This window comes from Vulpes lagopus, chromosome 21 (assembly GCF_018345385.1).
Source record: "Vulpes lagopus strain Blue_001 chromosome 21, ASM1834538v1, whole genome shotgun sequence".
Lineage (NCBI taxonomy): Eukaryota > Metazoa > Chordata > Mammalia > Carnivora > Canidae > Vulpes > Vulpes lagopus.
Window position 1 is genome coordinate 33,151,559 of NC_054844.1, and position 20,560 is coordinate 33,172,118.

At 40.0% G+C, this 20,560-nt stretch overlaps 1 protein-coding gene across 1 annotated transcript in view; it reads left to right on the top strand.

Moving 5' to 3' along the window:
* Positions 1 to 659: 659 nt before the first annotated feature.
* PDZRN4 (PDZ domain containing ring finger 4) overlaps positions 660 to 20,560 on the top strand; it is a 356,417-nt gene continuing 336,516 nt past the window's right edge. The window contains exons 1-3 of the mRNA XM_041736199.1: positions 660 to 1,355; positions 4,188 to 4,274; positions 6,135 to 6,242. Of these exons, the coding sequence (XP_041592133.1) occupies positions 732 to 1,355; positions 4,188 to 4,274; positions 6,135 to 6,242 (819 nt within the window). The 5' untranslated portion in view covers positions 660 to 731. The remainder of the gene's footprint in view (positions 1,356 to 4,187; positions 4,275 to 6,134; positions 6,243 to 20,560) is intronic.

A 20,560-nucleotide genomic window follows, 5' to 3' on the forward strand; every position in this document is an offset into this window, starting at 1 on the left:
TAGGAGGCCTTGAAGGGCGGTTCAAGTTCTGCGAGGGGGGCGTCCTAGGGCGAGGCGAGCCCCGGCCTTCCCCCATCCTCGCGGTCGGGCATCCCGCCGCCTCGCTACGCTCACCTGGTTTCGGGGTCGTGATCTGAGAAGCCTGGCTCTGGGGATCCCTCACCGCGCGCCCCTAAGGTGGCAGCCCCTTAGCTGCCCATTCAGGGCTTTAAGCTGACTTGGGAGAACGGAACCGCGTGGATTTCAGACACCTTTAGGGAGGCTCCGCGGGATGCGGGCGATGCGCGTTTAGCGCAAACCCGACGGGCGGCGCCCTCGCTCCCCGCCAGCTGACGCGCGGATGCAACGAAAAGTTGCTTCTGGCCCTCCGCGCCGCGCCCGTCATCAGCTCTGCCTCGCCCACGGGGCCACGGTCGGCAGGTCTCAGCTCCTGGAGGACAAAATTGGAAGGAATCTACATTGCAGAGCCGCAAAAGAGGCGGAGGCGGTGCGTGTGTGCGCGCGCGCGCGCGTCCCTTGAGGCGGCGTCTATTAGCATCAATACGGCGCAGCCCGCGGACCCAGCCGGAGCCTGCAAACTTCAAGCCAAACTCCAGGACCGCGCCCCCTCCCTCCTCCGCCGCCTCCTCCCCTCCGAGCCTGACCCCTGCCGCGGGAAAGGCGTCCCAGGGGGAGCCCGGGGCTCCGAGAAAGTGGCCTCGGATTCGCTGCTCCTCCTCCCCCTCCCGACTATGGGCTTTGCCCCGGAGCGCTCCGCCGAAGCGGTGGGCCCGGACTCCAAGTGCAAACTGTGCGGCCAGGTGCCGGGGGAGCCGCTGTGCACGCCGCGCGGGCACGTCTTCTGCGCCGCCTGCCTGCTGCCCTGGGTGGCGCGGCGGCGCCGGGGCCCGCTGCAGCGCCAGCCCCCCGCGCCGGGCGAGCTGCCCCGGGCGCCGCCTGCGCGCAGCCTCGTGCAGCAGCCGCGCGTCCCGGGCTGCGGCCGCTCGGCCCGGCTGCACGAGCTGGCGGCGCACGTCGAGCGCGGGGCCCGGCGCCGCCCGCGGGGCTGCGTCTCGGGGCCCGGCGGCCGCGGCGGCGGGGAGCTGCCCGCGCGGGGGGGCTGCGGCGCGGCGCCGGGGCCCGGGCCCGGCCGGGGCGGGGGCGCGCGCGGGGGGCCGCCGGGCGGGAGCGGGCGCGGGGCGCGAGTCCTGGCCTGGAGGCGGCGCGAGAGGGCTCTGCGGGCGCAGCTCCGGGCGCTGCAGGGCGAGGTGCAGCTCGCGGCCCGCGGGTACCGGGAGAAGTTCGCGCAGTACATGGCTCACGTCCGCACCTTCGCCGGGGAGCTGGAGCTGGAGCTGGGCGGCGGCCGCGGCCGGGTAAGCGCGGAGGGATCCGGCTCCTGGAGGGCGGGGCGCCCGCCCTGACCGGTGCCTGCCGGTGCCTTAGCACCGCACTTGCCAAGGGTTGCGCCCTTTCCGCTTGAATTAGGGTTGGATCGAATTAGGGAGAATCGGCCCCAACTTTTCGGTGGAGAAGGAAGGATTAGGAAAACTCACTTTTCCACCCCGACCCTTGCTCCCCATCTCCTGTCCTACCCTCTCTTTGCGATTTCTTTCTTTTTCTTTTTTTTTTGGTGCCCTTGCCCTGTGCCTGAAGCCAATCAGAAACCAAAGCCGGGAGGTGAGGACCTCTCCGACCCTGCCTCCCCACTGCTGATGCCCCAGCATCATCCCTGAGGCCTGGTCCTGCACCTTTAGCTCCCAATGACTTAGTTTCCCCGCCAGGCTACCCATATGGGCCCCTTTCGACTCAGTGCAGGGGCTGTCCGGGTTGTGGAAACCAGGAAAACCTTGTGTTGAGAGATTAACAGATGGGATTTCTTGGACCTGCAGAGTTTTCATTAGCCTGACCCTTCCCTGAAGAATCCTTTGCTGCCTTGGGATTTCATCACTGGTGGTGGTGGTGGTGGTGGTGGTGCTGGTGGTGCTGGTGCGGGTGGTGCTGGTGGTGCTGGTGCCGGTGGTGCTGGTGGTGCTGGTGGTGCTGGTGGTGCTGGTGCGGGTGGTGCTGGTGGTGCTGGTGGTGCTGGTGGTGCTGGTGCGGGTGGTGCTGGTGGTGCTGGTGGTGCTGGTGGTGCTGGTGGTGCTGGTGGTGCTGGTGCGGGTGGTGCTGGTGGTGCTGGTGGTGCTGGTGGTGCTGGTGGTGCTGGTGCGGGTGGTGCTGGTGGTGCTGGTGGTGCTGGTGGTGCTGGTGGTGCTGGTGGTGCTGGTGCGGGTGGTGCTGGTGGTGCTGGTGGTGCTGGTGGTGCTGGTGGTGTGTGTGTGTGTGTGTTGTGGGGGGTGCTTGGGGGACCAGGTCTGGGAGCAGCCACATCCATCTGCGGTCAGACTAGCCCTGTGAGCCCCTGGGCAGCGGCTGTTTCCCTTCTTTGTCGAAGCTTCTGGCCCCGAGCTGTGCTGGGGGACTGCCCGCTTTCAGACTGAATAAACAAGCCTCTTTGCAGCACCCGTGTGAAGAGGCTTGTTTATAAAGCTGTTCCTTCTCTTCTGAGGACCTCTGCGCACTGTTTGACATTGTTGGTCGCTGCCATGGTGAGCAGGGATTCAGCAGAACTTGCGCTCCATTCAAGGAGCTGTTTTCATTCTTCAGCGTCCTGGGGAGGAGCAACACGGGATGATTCCCATTTGGGACTGCTTTGCACTGCCTCCAGCCCAGGCATGGAGTTTAGGAGCTTCTGTCCTTGAACCTTCCAAACCAAACCAAACCAACCAACCAAACAAACAGAAAAAACCCAAAAAAACTGAAGTGTGAGTAGCTAAAACGTTTCCACTTAAAGGGAGGCACACTGCTTGTTAAAAAACTGGATGCTACCCCTCATCCTTTCTGTATCCTGTTCATAGCCAGGTGAATTTGCAAAATGGGAAGACCCAGAGAGGAGCACAGAAATGTGCTCTGTGTTATCAGGTCATGTTACAAGGTCGTAGGGAAGCAATGGTTGATGGAAAGGAGCAGCAGCTAGAATTCTATGACCGAGAAGTCCATGCAACAAGTCAAGCTATGTTTGGAGAAGTGAGGGAAAGCTGCTCATGATTTGCAGACTGTCAGGCTGCTCTATGCTCCTCAGAAACGCGTTCCCATTACCAGTAGGGGCTGCTGTGTGCACTGCCTGGGAGAAACTCCTAGGAAGAGGGGGTGATGGTGATACTGGTGCTGATGGTGCTCATGGAATTTTACCATCAACTGCCAAATGTAATTTCCTAGGACAGTTAATAATAGCCACAGCCATAAAAAAAAAAAAAAAAAAAACCTTACCCAGTCTGACATGATTTCATCTTGTATTTAAACTGGTCTTTGTTAATAAACAGGTTGTAGATATAATTACTATTTATTTTGCTATTATCTGGTTGCCAGCAGAAGAAGTACAGTTTTATTTAACACAAATTCTTTCCTTTGAAAATTCTGGAAGAATTATGCAAAACCAAATAAGAATGCTGTTCAAAATTAGGATTACTGTAACTCAGATCCTGCTTTACAATAACAATCCAGGTATTACTGCCGAAAGAATTTTATCAATAACTCACTATTACTTCAATCTCTCAAGATTTTCCAAAGTGAAATTTTTATATAAAATAATTATGAGATTCTTTGTTTTACTCAACTGTAAAAAAAAGAAAAATAAGGATACCTTTAGGGTTACCAGAAATCTGTTTTAAATTACAATGAAGCCAGAATTAGATGATGTATTAGAGTAAGAGACCGATGAGTGAAAATACGAAGCCCTTTAGACATTTTTGAAAAAAAATTTTTCTCAAAACCACTATTTAAAAAATACATATTTTCTTTCTTTTTTTTTTATTTTGTTTATTTATTCATGAGAGACACAGAAAGAGAGTCAGAGACAGAGGCAAAGGGAGAAGCAGGTTCCATGCAGGGAGCCTGATGTGGGACTTGATCCGAGGTCTCCAGGATCACACCCTGGGTCAAAGGCAAGCCCTAAACTGCTGAGCCACCCAGGTGTCCCAAAAATACATATTTTCATGGTGAATTTAGGAAGAGATTAATCTTCCAGATTCAGCCATCTTTAATGTTAAAAGTTTTTTCTTTTCAGATGTAAATTTATGGACAGTTTTTTTTTTTTAAGGTATGTGACAGCATTTATTTTTTCTTTCCTTTTTTTTTTTTAAACTATTTTATCTCTTTTTGTCTAGGATGGAGAACATAAGCCATTCACCATTGTGTTAGAAAGAGAAAATGACACATTGGGATTCAATATTATAGGAGGTCGACCAAATCAGGTAACCTACTTTGTTCATGCGTAACTCACTCTTTGCTTGTAAAATAATAGAAGACAGCTTTCATTTGTAGATTTGAATAAGGAAAACAAGTGATTTAATCTTTAATAGCATGCTTATGATCAAATATCAGATTCCTTAATGCAAATTCTCAGTACATAATTACATTTTTGTGAAAAAAACAAAACAAAAAACCCCAACAGCTAACAAATTCATCCCTCTTTCCTACTTTAGAAAAAAAGGAGAGTTTGTTTCACATATTATTTACATTGTATAGCCCCATTGGTAAACTTCTTAAACCTTTTTCACAATAATATGAATGGGCAATTTCTACTTGATAATATTAGATAACTATATTGCCTGATTATACCCTCTAATTATTAAAGTCAGTTTGTTAATTTTTAGGTGCTAACACAGACCAGGCAGTTTATAATGCACGTTGATGGAATGAACAGTTAAAATAAATTGAAATAAGGAATAATTGTTTTCGCAATTATAGAAGAAATACCATGTTAAAGATAATTGATTTGCAATATTGTTGGCTCCCCAAATCAAATCCTTAATTTAACTGAATGAATAATATTTTGTTTATTGATGCCAGTTGTTTTCAATATACATGAGTTGTAAACTTAAACCAGTTACTGTAGTTGCAGAGTTCTTTTATATCCTTTAGATACTACATCAATTTAATTTTCACCATAACTAGAACAAAGTGGTAAAGTTAAAAAAAAAAAGAAGCATGTTCTTTAATTTTCTTAATAAACTGCCGTGAAATTCTTGCATCTTGCGTTGCAGATGTTGTCCAAGGAAACTGTCTTAGAGTTGTTGGCCATATGCTGTGTTTAGGTCAGGATGGCAATGACATATTTCCCCCTTACTGTTTAGTATTTTGAAAACCTAGCAACTAATGACTGCTGTGCTTCTGTTTCTAGAACAGTCTCTATTTATTATGAAAAGGTAGAAGTCTTCTCATCGTATCTTTTTTGTTTTCTTTTCCCCTAACGAATATTTTTATAAAATGCTACTCAGGTGTTTGACATTTAGAGCACACTGGACATTTTTAAGAGGCTCTTCAGATTCATGTTAAAGAAGGTTAATTAAGGAGAAATAATTGTATTTAAACTGCCATGAAGTAAAATGACATTTGAAATTATTATTATAGTATGTTGGGCATTTTACCTAGATAAGTTTGGCAACATAATTGTTTTCCCATGACTGGCTAAAAGGTCCTATTTGTATTATATCAGTTATATGGTTGAGGTTTAACTAATCATTAGGCTCATTGCACCTGGAAATGTGTACCGATTAGCCTTGAATGGGTTCTCTTGCAGTTACAGTTGATCTTTGGGGATCTTACACTTGAGCAAGCTCCTAGTCTCCCCTGTGAATACAGTCAGAACTATATTTCCAAATCTGTCATATCATGAGGCCAGATTATATTTTCAAAACTATAACCATATCTCAGACCAAATATATCGTGAGGCTGGATGTACTTTTTTGTTTTCTTGTAACCCTTTTTAATTACTCCATCTCTTTAGAAGTAAGATATTTCATAAATAATACTTCAGAGCCAGTCAATATCACCTTGTACATACCCTTTCCTCATAGCTTTTTATGTATATTCAAAAACGTGAAGTAAATGGATAATCTTGTCAGAGAGGCTGGACTCATTCATTAAAGCTGCCATCTTGATTAATGACTATTTGGTATTAAGGAAGTTAAAATTCAGTGCCAAATCCCTAGCTACTAGAGAGAGATGCATGTTTAGGGAGGATTGGCAATATTACATTTACTAAATTGTCCTTTATCCAACTAAAATTTTGCTTACATCTTTCTTACTGCTAATGGTTATACTTTTTATAGAATAATAAGGAAGAAACATCAGCGGAAGGAATTTATGTTTCAAAAATTTTGGAAAATGGACCTGCTGACAGAGCAGATGGCCTGGAGATTCATGACAAAATCATTGAGGTAAGACAATAATAAAACACCAATATGAGCTGTGAAAGAAATATTTGGATGTTTTAAATTTCCAGACTTACTGTTTTACCTTGGTGTGGTATTTGCCAGAGTATATAACTAGAGTACACATCTATCTAGAATATTTATCTAATTTATATCAATGATTAGATCTTTAGATAAAAGAAAAAAAATCACCTGAAGTTTCCAAGTGTGTTAATGAATATCTCTTTTTTAATAAATTGCTCTCCCCATGAACTATGAAGTTAGTTGTGTGATTATTAAGGGATAAATTTTGTATGACGTTTCAAAAGATGATAAATCTCTGCTAAAAACATTTTTGATGAGGAAATATTACTGTCTTTGAAATGTGATTAGTATGTTTCATGGGGAGTTTGGAATTACTTATGCAGAACTTTTTACCATTCCTTAGTTTAATATGGTTATCTTGTTCGTGTATTTTTCCATGGGGGGAAAAAAGCAGATTTGTTTTTTCTGTTGGAAACACCTGGGAACTCTTCATTTTCTCTATTGTGAACTCTTCCTTTTCTCTATTGTGCGTCGTAGCTATATTTTTATATTGGGGGTTGACAAAGTAAATACACGTAAGTTAGTGAAATTTGGGCTGTGATAATGGAGTTTTTGAAATTTTAACTGGTATTACAAAAATTAGATTACTTTTATCAGTGGAATTATTTCCAATGCATTTGTAAAGGCATAAGTAGGAATTTGGAAAGTTTATTTGACCTCACTATTTTGGAAATATTCTGTTTATTCTAGGTTATGTAATCATTAGTGCTGTCTTTCTGAATATCTGTATAAAATCTCTGGATGGCGATTTTTTAAAAGTAAATTTTGAATAAAATTTTAGATATTCATACCTCTTTTTTGCATTAAAAAAGTTGAATTTTGAATAATTTGACCTTAGACAAGAGTAAAGAACATAGAAGAGCCAATAGTGGTTTTGTTTCAGAAAAAAACCTCATAATATCTAGAAATAGGCTGACTAAGTGCTTTGGGGAAGGGAGAGGAGATGGCCTTTGGCTGAAAAAGTGGGTTTTATCTGAAGAGGTCTTTTGTATTAAGATTTTCTCCTTCCAGTTGTGTAGCCAAGAAAGAAAAGTACAGACTTACTTTCATTGATGCTATCCAGTTTGTCTTGACAGTTTGCCCAGTGGAAATATTTACATGCTGCAGTTTGTATAGTTAGAAATTTTCTATTTCTACTCGTGTTTGTGCAATATGATTTAAAAGGTAAATAACCGAAACGACAATAAATTATCCTTGTTACTTTCTGCCTTATCTCTAAAGCATTTTGATTTTTATTGTTAAATGGAAAATGAATGCCTACATTTGATAGTCTTAGAAGGGCTAATGGAACTGAATACATGTATCTAATTAGCACACACTCACATATATGCACACAGAAACATGTAATGAGGATTTAAAAAACAATTTAGCTAGGTAACAGTGTTATATATGCTCCATTAATGTTGCATTAAAAAGGAGGAAGAATAATTTATTTTTTATATTGTGATATAGCACTTTTGTTAAAAATTCATTTTTTTAATGTGAAAAGATAATTTGATAAAAATGGTGGTGGTAAGTCAAGGTCATCTAGACATATTAGCTAATATTCTTACTAGTATATGTCAGAATCACCTTATTTAAATCATATAGAGAGCAAGGATCAACCATGTAAATCTAAATTGCAATTTATAAGTAGCTGCAGTATTGTTATTATTTCACCTTGACGTGCATATATTATCAGTTGATGATCTTGAAATTTGCCTCAATTATAGAAATTTATTGGTGCATCTTTTATGCCAGGGTACATTGTAATAGGCATATTTTTGTTATCCTCGAATGGATTCATGTGAACACATTTGCAGTTGAAGATGAGTTAGATGATATTCATAGTTTTGGAATATTGTCTGTTAAATAACATAAATATTTTAAAAGGAATATTATTAGAAATCTCTCATATTCAGTTGTTCAGTGATGCCATCAGCTTTTAAAATGGATAGTTGTGTATACACACACACAAGTAGCATGCTAGTTTTGTGTGTATATGTGTGTAAAAAATCCTATGTAACAATTAATTTAGAAATATTTGATTCCTGTCAATTATTTTAGTTAATCTGCCATTGTATCAGTCAACTTTACACACTTTTTTTTAAAGATTTATTTATTTATTCATGAAAGACACATAGAGAGAGGCAGAGACATAGGCAGAGGGAGAAGCAGGCTCCCCTCAGGGAGCCATATGTGGGACTTGATCCCAGATCCCATGATCACACACCCTGAGCCAAAGGCAGACGCTCAACCGCTGAACCTCTCAGGTGTCCCAACTTTACACATTTTATAGTAACAGGAAACCAATATGAAATATATATGATTAATTTAAAATGTGCAAAGACAAAATAGATTTTAAAATAGAGTAATTCATTTTCCATTTTTTGTGCTCAGTGATTTGTTTATTGAACTAATTTAATGCAATGTTTTTTTCCACTTTTGATTTTGAAATGGCTATGCTGATTTATATGTGGTGCCACAAATTTCTTAGCAGTATAAAGTACACAGTAGTTCATATATTATGAAACTCTCCATATGGGATAAGAGAAACGGTTAAGCAATCCTTTTTTTTCCTTATAGTCCCGACATACTGAAAATATTTTGTCTAGTTAATTGCTTAAAGCACATATAATAGATTTATGAATTGTTCTTATAAAATAACAAAATTTTCTTAAATCATTCATTTGGAGGAGAAAGAACATATGTTAAAGGTCTAGTTCTATAGGTAATTAAAGATTTTACTAATTTGCCAAAGTTTAACAAAAGCCAACAACCCTAACAGTATTATTTTTTAAATAGTTTGCATTCCACTGAAGCAGATCAAAATCCAGAATCACAAAAGAAAAAAATCATAGTATTTATGTAAATCTGTATCATAGTTTTCACATAATACAAAGAAAATTCATTTTTGGAGTCAGTCTGCTTGAGCAAGATTACATTTAGTAGTTTCTAGGTGTTTACACATCCATATTTGTTAAAACATTTTTTGGTGTACATTCAGAAGAGAAATGCATTGTGTTAGTTACAGTATTAGGTGTCAGAGATCACTAGAGACCAAAAAGGCAGAAGACATTACTAAAGGCATTCTGAGACATGGCAAAAGTTCACATCGACCAGGAATTCACCAGAGCATACATCCAAATAAAAGCCTCTTTTGCATGCTGTTTTACACCCTTTCAAGACTCAAAGGCACCACAGAAGGGTCTTGATACCATCAGAGGCTTGGGCACAATTCTTTAAGAGGGCGGCAGTGCCATTGCTGTGACGATCATCATGTTGGGATGCCTGTGGGGTATGTGGGAGTTAAGAGTCAAAGTTCACTGCTGCTGTCAGCAGTTATTCCTCTGTTATTATTCCTGTGATGCTGTTAGCAGGCAGTACAACCTTAACCCCAGAGTGGGAAAGTGAATAGAAGGGTGCAGAGTCATTTATGGCTCTTTGTTCCCACTTTCTACCTCCCCTCCTAGCCCCTGCCAGCTCCTAGCCAGTGCTGGGTAACTGCAAAGTCCTCCTTTCTAGCTTCTGGAGACCAGGGAGTAGGGGTGGAGGTCTGTGAAGTCTATGCGAAGAACAGTTTGGAGCAGAAAGCAGAATTTTCTCTAGTGTATGCATTAAAGTCTCTTCTATTTACCTAGCTTGAAATTCATAATGAAATGCAGCACACAAGGCATTTTTTTTTTGTACTGTAGAAACAGTTCCCACATTGAGCAATGTCAACGTAGCACTTTCTGCAGAGTGTTGAGTGTAGTACTAGCAGAAGGAACTTTACCAATGCAATGTCTCAAGGAGAACTTAACTAGTCGGGACGCCAGCCACACCATCTTTTAGTTCTGTAATGGTGTCTCTTTTGCATTCTCTAGAACTGTGCTGCTAAATTAAAAATCTTTGGGGGTTATCATGTTTATTTGCTTAAGTCTCTGCACAGTTCGTTTACAGGTGTTAAAACGGGAGCTGTAAATGCAGATCAGAGCTAAACATTTAGGAATCCTGTTGAATTGGATCTACAGCATGCTACCTCTGTGTGTGCTTGATGGCACAGTGCACCTTACTACCTCATAAAGCAGCCGTGCTAATTTGTGTATGCTTAGGAAGCATTTATGAGTTTTAGAAGGGCACTTGTAAATCTGGTGGGCAGTTAGTTCTTTGAGAAATTGCTGTTTAATTTGAAGACATCACTGAACTCTTCAATAACATATTATTATCATCCCACATTTTAAAAGTGTTTTTTAACTGTCCAAGTAACATTGACTGATCATCTGAAAGAATTAGGGAAGAACTGAAAGCAATCATGTCAGTGCAAGTAAAGAATGACATTATATGAGATTTGTAATCATGATTAAATGCTACTTAAATTGACTGCGGTTTTAACAGGATATAGTTATCTTGAAAAGTGTTGTGCTGCAGTGGGAAAAGCATGAATCCTGGAATCAAGGAAATCTGGTTGGGATTCCTGTCCTGCCTCTGTAAGTGCGTGTGACCTTGAGCAAGCCAGTGGTTGTACCCCAGTTTCTATGCCATTTATGTTTATTGTATATGCAAATTGCCTGACACAAGGTAGGTTCTTAGAACCCAGTATCACGAGCCTGATGGGTCTCTCTGCTTACGCAAGTAGTTCATTCTCCAGAACACAGAGAAATGGGGGCAGGGATGTTTTCCTTTCTTGGAGAATCTAGATCACTCTCCTCAACTTGTAGTCATTCTCATTTCTATAGACCTCACCATTTGGATGAGTAAATGTAGGAAGTTTGAACTCATACATTTTCATATATTCATATGGACACTTAGATGCAAGAAGGACTGTGATGGAAACTTTGTGCACTTATGACTTAATCATTCAATAAATATTTATTAATTGCACATATGTGCCAGGCAACATCTCTGTATTATCGAAATAAAGAGCAATAAGAACCATTGTCCATATGAATATATGAAAATGTGTGGGTTCAAACTTCCTACATTTACTCATCCAAATGGTGAGGTCTCTGCCCTCTAGTAGCTTGTGGTGTACAGATTCCATTTTCTGCCTATACAAGGCAAAGTGGGCCCTCGGGGGAAGCTGTTCCTTCAGTTGTTATGAACTTAAACGGATCTTACCAGCATATCTTAGTGGAATGACACTGAGGGTTTATCCTAGTTTTCCCTTTCTCCCAGGAGTAGTTCAACTTGTTTTAAGAAATTATGATGTAGGTATAGTAAAGTAGTAATGTGAATGTAAGACAACATTGTATATTCAAGAAGGGGCATGGGCTTTGAACTGGGTTCTTTGCTTTAAATTTATACTGGGTTATCTCACAAAGATTTTTCAAACTTTCTTATTCTCAATTTCTTTCCTGTAACTATGAGGGTAGAAATAGCTAGCCCCTCAGAACTTCTATCTAGATGATCATACTGTTTTGCCAGTCTACTGAATTTCCATTATGAATAAGTACAGTTTTATTTTAACCTACAAGGAAAAGACTGGAAAGGTCTTTATATTCAGGCTTTAATGTGTTAAGCACTATTTTATCTGTTTTAAATTTATAAGGTATGAACTTGAGTTTGATTTTTTTTTTTGAGTGCTAAGCTTCCGAGCAAGGAAACAGGACCACCACACATGACTGCAGTTTGCATACTACACATGGTGTCCCTGTCAGAAGGTCTGGCGGTGTTTCCCATTCTCCTCATCATTTTGTACTACAAAAAAACCTCATCAGAGCACTGATAACATTATTTTTTATTAAGGTAAATTGCATACATATATCTTATGTTAGTTTCAGGTGTACAACATAGTGATGCAATATTTGTGTCTATTGCAAAATGAACAACACAATAAATCTAGTTGACATCATCAAGATACATTGCTATAGATTTCTTTTTTCTCTTATGATGAGAACTTTTAAGATCCGGTCTCTTAGCAGCTTTCAAATATGCAATACAGTACTATTAACTATAGTTACCATGCAGTTCATTACAAACCTATGACTTATTTATTTTTTAAAGTAGAATTTTGTACCTTTTGACTCCCTTCAACCATTTTGCCCAACTTCTAGTCACCACCCATCTGTTCTCTGTATCTATGTTTTGTTTGTTTTCGAGAACTCTACAGTATCTATCCAGCTCTGTCTCATTCATTTCAGTTAGCACAATGCCCTCAGGATCCATCCGTGTTGTTGCAAGTAGCAGGATTTCATTTTTTCATGGCTGAATAATATTCTGCTGTGTGTGTGCATGCATTATATATATGAATATCGTGATTTCTTTATCCATTATACATATGAATATCATAATTTCTTTATCCATTCATCCATTGATGGAGACTTAGGTTGTTTTAATATCTTGGCTATTATAAATAATCCTGCAGTGAAGATGAGGGTGTGTATAGGTTTTGAGTCAGTATTTTCATTTTCTTCAGATAAATACCTAGAAATGGAATTGGTGGATAAATTTTGAGGAACCTCCATCTGGTTTTCCATAGTAGCTGCAGCACCAATTTACATTCCCACCAGCAGTGCACAAGTGTTCCCCTTTCTCTACAATCTCACCCGCTTGTGTTATATCTCGTCATTTTGATAACAGCAATTCTAACAGGTGCGAGATGAGATCTCATTATAGTTTGGATTTGCATTTCCCTGGTGGTTAGTGATTTTGAGCATCTTTTCATGTACCTGTTGGCCATTTGTATATCTTCTTTGGAAAATCCAAAAGGTCTATTCAGATCTCCTGCCCATTTTTAATCCAACTGTTTATTTGTTGTTATTGAATTGTATGAGTTCTTTATATATTTTGGATGTTAACCCCTTAAAGATATATGATTTGCAAATATTTTCTCCCATTCCATAGATTACCTTACAATTCTGTTGATGGTTTCCTCTGCTGTGCAGAAGCTTGTTGGTTTGCTATAGTTCTGCCTGTTTGTTTTTGCTTTTGTGGTCATTGCTTTTGCTATCAAATCCAAAAAATTATTGTCAAGACCAAAGTCATGGAAATTACCACCTGTGTTTTCTCCCAAGAGTATTATGGTTTCAGGTCTTATGCTCACGCTTTTAATCCCCTCTCAAGTAATTTTTGTGTATGGTGTGAAAAAGTGGTCCAGTTTCATTCTTTTGCATGTGGCTCTCCAGTTTTACCAACACCACTTACTGAAGAGATTTTTTAACCTCATTGAGTATTCTTGGATCTTTTTTCTTAAATTAATTGACCATATATTCATGGGTTTATTTCTGGGCTCTCTGTTCCATCCCATTGATCTATTTGCTTTTATGTCAGTACTATACTGTTTTGATTAGTATAGTTTTATAATATAGTTTGAAATCAGGGAGTGTGATGCCTCTTGTTTTGTTCCTCTTCTCAAGATTGCTTTGGCTATTCAGGGTCTTTTGTAGTTCCATACAAATTTTAGGAGTGATTTTTGTGTTGTGTCGAAAATGCCATTGGAATTTTGATTAAGATGGTGTTGAATCTACAGATTGCTTTGTGTAGTGTGGACACTTTAACAATATTAATTCTTCTAATCAGTGAACACAGAATATCTTTCCATTTATTTGTATCTTCACTTTTTTTTATTAATGTCTTAGAGTTTTCAGGGTATGGGTCTCCCACTTCCATAGTGAAGCTTATTGCTAGATATTTTATTCTTTTTGATTCAAGTGTAAGTGGGATTATTTGCTTAATTTCTTTTTCTGAGTTTGTTATTAGTATTGGAAATGCAACAGATTTCTCTGTATTGGTTTAGTGTCCTGCAACTTTATTGAATTCATTCATTCATTCTCACAGTTTTTTTTGGTAGAGTCTTAAGGGTTTTCTGTGTGTAATATGCCATCTGCAAATAGTGACAGTTGTATTTCTTTTTAATTTGGATGTCTTTAATTCTTTTTTTTTTGCCCAGTTACTCTGGCTAGGACTTCCAATGCTAAAATAAAAGTTGAATAAAAGTGGTGAAAATGTTCCTGAGCTTACAGCAAAAGCTTTCAGCTTTCACATTGGGTGTGATACAAGCTGTAGGTTGTCATATGTGACCTTTATTTGTTGAGGTATGTTTTCTGTATCCATTTAGCTGAGTTTTTTTTTATCATAAATAGATGTTGAATTTTCTCAAATGCTATTTCTGCATCTATTGAGATGATCATATTTAATCTTTATTTTATTAATGTGGCATATCACATTGGTCAATTTGTGGATATTGAACTATCTTTGCATTCCTAGAACAAATCCCATTTTATCATGGTATGTGATTCTTTTAATGTGTTGTTGTATGCAGTTTGTAATATTTTGTTGGAGATTTTTTGTGTCTATTTTCATCAGAAGCATTGGTCTATAATTTCTGTGTGTGATGCCCTTGTTTGGCTTGGTATCAAGGTAATGCTAGCTGTGTAAAATGAATTTGAAAGTAGTCCCTGTATTTTATTTTTTGGAAGATTATGAGAAGAATTGGTATTAATTCTTATCTGAATGTTTGGTAGAATTCACCAGAGAAACTGTGTGGTCGTGGGCTCTTGTTTATTGGCAAGCTTTTGATTACTGATTCAATTTCCTTACTAGTAATTGGTTTGTTCAGTTTTTCTGTTTCTTCATGATTCAGTCTTGGGAGCTTGTATGCTTCGAGGAATTTATCCATTTCTTTTAGGTTATCCAATTTGTTGCCATATAATTGCTCATAATAATCTCTTAATCTTTTGTATTTTTTGTGTGTCTTTTGTAATGTCACCTCTTTCATTTCTGACTTTATTTATTTGAGTCCTCCCTCTTTTAAGCCTACTAAGCTATTTTCACTTTGTTTCTGTTTTTGTTTTGTTGCTCTGATTGGGTGAGTTCCACTGCCTCTTCATTGATCTTTTCTTCTCCTTCATCTGTTGAACTCTTCTGATGATTTTTCAGTTCAGTTAATGTATTCTTCTACTCTCTGATTTCTGTTTGATAATTTTTTTTTTACATTTTCTGACTCTTTGTTGACATTTTCCCTGTGTTCATCAATTCTTCTCCCAAGTTTGGGAACATCTTTATGGCTGTTATTTTGAACTCTTTATTAGGTAAATTACTTATCTCTGTCTCATTAAGTTCCCTCCCCCTTGGGGTGTTATCTTATCCCTTATTTGGAACATATTTATCTGTTTCATTTTTCCCTGATTCCAAATGTTCATTTATATGTGTTAGTTGAAACAACCGCCACTCCCTGTCTTGAAGAGTTGTCTTTGTGTTGGAGATGAAAGTTACTGTTCAACCTTGCCCTAGCTCTTGGTTGTCTCTTGAACCTTTGTGATTGTTCAAGTAGCCTGCTTTATTTTTAATAGCTTTCAGTAGTTGAGTGTGTGCCAGAACTGATCAGTGTCCCAAAGGAAAGGATCTCAACTAGATTTAAGCTGATCTCAACTAGATTTAAGCTGATTGGAGCCAGTCCATAGGCAGCAGCTTTTTAAGTATGCAAATATATCCAGTTGTGTAGGACCACAAGTGTCAGTCTTGCCACTGGAACAGGCCATCTAGATGTGTGCTTTGGTGGCAGTTGAAAAAAATCAGGGGTCCAGGTGGGGGATACTGGTCATTGTAGTGAGGCAGATGGAGAGTGCAAATATGGCATCCCCTGGCCTATATTCCCTGAGAGCACCTCCATAACCTCTAGATGAGTGCCAAATCTAAACCTGCTCCTAAGGCCAAAGCTCCAGGACAAGGAAGCCTTTCTCAGAAAGACTGTGGGTGTGTTTCAGCAGCCTTTTGCGCAGTTCCCTGGGAGTAAGAGTGGTAATCTGCCAAGAACTGCCTCTCCAGTTGTTGGAGTCCCAAGGGACCTATGAGTGTCAGCAGCTGTGGCCTCCAGAGCCAGGCACTCAAAGGGTGGCAGCCACAAAAACGGAGCCACAAGACCTAAAAACCAGGGCACCAGGTGTATATGGAAGCTTCCCTTCAGGAATGTGCCAGAGGGAGAGTGCAAAACTGCCATCCTCTGGGAAAAAGGAAAAAGAAAAAAAGAAAAAGATAAAATGAAAAAAGAGAAAGAGAGAGAAGACATAAGAAAGAAAGAGAAATATGGTGCCTGCCAGCATCAGCAAGGCGGAGGGCCAGGGTGGAAGATGACACCTGCCTGTTAGAGCATAAAAATGGCACACACACCCCTCCAAGGGAAAAATGTAGTACCTGCTGGCTTTAGCAAGGCAGAGGGAGAGCAGAAAGATGGGACCCATCAGCCTCTATCCCAGGGAGTATCCGAGTATACCCCCGCCCCTCAGACCAAAATTAGCAAAGAAATTTCTTCAACATAATGCCTACGCACTTTACCAAAAAAGGCTGCTTCTTCGAGGGGTCGTGGAGTGTGAGAATCTCCCTGTGACCCCTTTAAGATTTGTTTCTTGGTTTGCCATAGCTTTGTAGGTCTTATGGATGCAGTCCCATTGGTTTTCATGGGAGGAGGTGAGTTTAGGATCTTATTACATTGCCATCCTGAGCCAGAACTTCCCTATAACATTATTGAGATTTATTGTAAATTGAGATCCAGACTTGATTTTAAGTAAAATTTTGAAGTGAGCCATAGGTCACTGCCTTTTGCTCTCCTTTTCCCTCCATCATCCTGGTCATCTGGCACCTTCTTGCTCATGGTCTGATTTCTTAGCAGCATTTCTTTTGGGAAGAACGTCTTTAAATTCACTTCTACCAATAGATATTTGAATGATAAAAGTGTGTCCCATTCATGATATCTGAACTTTACATGGAAGTAATAACTCAATGATTCTCGAGCTTTTGCCATTTTCATCTTGAACACAATTGCTTCTTCGGTGAACTTTCCCTTCACCCAATCTCTACCATTTGCAACTTAGCTGGCCTGCTACTGTCAGGATTGTCACTATTTTACTTCTTTGTTTAAAGCCCTTCATTAGCATTTTATTAGCAATAGGATAAAATCCAAATTTGTTAGGCAAAAATGGACCTTCAAACCTTTTATTTTTATTTTTTTTAAGTTTTTGCTTTTAGACCTTCTGTAGTCACATGAAACTCCTCCCCTTTCTTATTCCTTCTTTTCTTTTGACTTGGTGTTCTCACTCCTCCCCTACATCTCTTCTATAGCTGGCAAGTTTCTGATATTCTCAAGAATCCTCCACACTCCATCCATCTGTGGATTTATTTCTGTGGCCAGTACATTTCTATGCCTCTCATTTCCATAACATTTTTCCTGTGCTCTGCTATGTGTTTATTCTCTCATGGTGTTCCCCTCGCAAAAATGTATGGATTTCTTAAAACAGTGGTTTAGGATTTTCTTGAACTTAATACCTCCAGCAGCCTTCCTGCTCCTAGCGTTGTGCCTGGCAAACTACAGGCATTCTGTTAATTTTCTTTGAATAATGGAATAAATGAATGGATAGACTTTGAGCTCAGAATTTCAGGCATTATAGTCTAGATGTAAGGGTTTTTCAGATGCCTAGTGGGCTGTCCCTGAAGGCTCTCTCTGTTACCTTCTATTCCCTTTCTTTGCATCTTTATCACAAAGTCAATCAGAAGTTAGAAGACTTACTGCTTCTTAAGTTTCAAAATCTCTAAGAACTCGTAATAATGGACTGAAACAATTGTATTTCTATAGACTCTCCCTTCTATCCTGTAAATAAGAAAGAACCCAAGTCTGCAACATGGTGTTTCAAATTCGGTTTATATAACTGCATGAATTGGATTGGAAGATATGTGTTTGCCTTCACCCTAACACAGGTTTTTCATTACTGAACTACACACGGTAAAGCTGACTGTATTCACATGCCTGCCTGCAAAGCAGATTTGCAGAAAACGGCACTGGATTGGACATGGAATTGAACACAAACATGATTAACCACAGAGGAACTGAAAGATGAAAGATGTTTCCAATGTTTCCAAGCCTTGTAAATGGTTTGGTGAAAAAGATAGAAGCTTCCTAGAGCTGGAAAGTGGCTGGGAGACTCTTTGAAGTGCTCATGATGAGAGCTGCTTGGAATAATTAACAGTAGCCCCAGCTGTGGGGCATTCTGTAGAAGCTTAAGAGGCAACTCACTCAACTTGTGCTTGGAACTTTGTGAGGCAAGTTTTAAAAGAATGTGTTTTCATAGAATACATGCTGTTGTATTCCTATTAGATTCTGTTTTTTTTTTTTTTTAACAGACATGAATAGAAATTTCTCCATTCTTGTTTCAAACATTGTTCTTCCTACTGCCTTGAAAAAGTGTGACAAATGAGAAAGGGCAACTGATACGTGTTGGATGGATGTGGTACCTGGTACCCTAACCATATCACAGTCCAAAGGCTTTATGGGCAGTGTCTTTAATCAGCTCCTCTCTTCTTTTTTAAGCAGGTAACAGTTTTCTTAAGAAGAGCTTATTACTCTTTTTATAATCAGCATCTCAGGGGTGATTCATTATTATTTTCAAATAAAAAATGCCCCAAGAATAGACAGTCATTATGTGGCTAAAAACATTTTAAAGAACTCTATGTTGCAGTAAAAGGTACAGGAATAAATCTTCAACTCATAAAATTAGATGAGCGGTTGACTCTCCTGCTCACTCTTTTTTTTTTTTTTTCCTGCTCACTCTTTAGGGAAATTTTTCTTTCATAAAATAGACTAGGATAAAATTTAGAACTGAATGGCTGTAAAAATATGTAAAGTCAAACTAAATTTTAAAAGTATTTTATGTAAAGTTAATTTGATATTTTCACATAACCTATCAATGAAGTAAAAGGAAACAATAAATTTTCCGTATGAAATAATATGTGGAAAAGAAATTATGAATTAATAAAAATGTGCTAGCATATAAAAGATATGTAGCTTTCTACTCCATTTCTTTTTTTTTTTTTAAGATTTTATTTATTTATTCATGAGAGACAGAGAGAGGGAGAGACATAGGTAGAGGGAGAATCAGGCTCCCTCCAGGGAGCCTGATGTGGGACTTGATCCCAGGACCCAGGATCACGACCTGAGCCAAAGGCAGATGCTCAGCCACCCAGGAGTCCCTCTACTCCGTTTCTATGTGCTGGACTTCTTTTTAATTTTCCGTATATAAGTGATACCATGCAGTATTTTTCTTAATCTGACTTGTTTCACTTAGTATAATGTTCTTGAGGTTCATCCATATTGTTGCAAATGGCAGGATATCCTTCTCTCTCATGGCTGAATAATATTCTCTTGTATTATATACCACTTCTTTATCCAGTCATCTGTTGGTGGACACTTAGATTTTACCTGTATATTGGCTATTATGGGTAATGCTGCACTGAACATGGGAGAGCAGATATTTCAATATCCTGCTTTCTTTTTTTTTTTTTTTTGGTTAAAGTGGGTTGGATATATGCCCAGAAGTGACATTGTTGGATCATATGTTTGTGTATGTGTGTGTGTTTAAAGAACATTCTTTTTTTTTTTTTAGGATTTTATTTATTTATTATTCATGAGAGACAGAGAGAGAGAGGCAGAGACACAGGTAGAGGAAGAAGCAGGCTCCATGCAGGGAGCCTGATGTGGGACTCGATCCTGGGTCTCCAGGATCACACCCCGGGCTGAAGGTGGAGCTAAACCGCTCAGCCACCTGGGCTGCCCTGTGGTTTGTTTTTGTTTTTTGTTTTTTTTTTGAGGAACTTCCATATTGTTTTCCAAGTGTCTACACCAACTAACATTCCCACCAGCAGTACATAGGAGCTCCCTTTTGTCTACATCCTCAACAGTCCTTGCTATCTTTATCTTATTGGTGATAGCTATTCTCACAGGTATGAGATGATATTTCATTGTAGTTTTGATTTCCATTTTCTTGATGATTAGTGAGGAGTACCTTTTTATCTATCTATTGGCTATTTGAATATTTTCTTTGGAATAAGTGTCTATTTAGTTCTTCTTTCCTTTTTTTTTTAAATCTTTTTTATTTTTTTTAATTTTATTTTATTTATTTATGATAGGCACACAGTGAGAGAGAGAGGCAGAGACACAGGCAGAGGGAGAAGCAGGCTCCATGCACCGGGAGCCTGACGTGGGATTCGATCCCGAGTCTCCAGGATCGCGCCCTGGGCCAAAGGCAGGCGCCAAACCGCTGCACCACCCAGGGATCCCGTTCTTTCCTTTTTTAACTTAGATTGTTTATTTTGGGGGATCCATGGGTGGCTCAGTGGTTTAGCGCCTGCCTTCGGCCCATGGCTTGATCCTAGAGTCCCGGGATTGAGTCCCATGTCAGGCTCCCTGCGTGGAGCTTGCTTCTCCCTCTGCCTGTGTCTCTGCCTCTCTCTGTGTGTGTCTCTCATGAATAAATGAATAAAATCTTTAAAAAAAAAGATTATTTTTTTGCTAT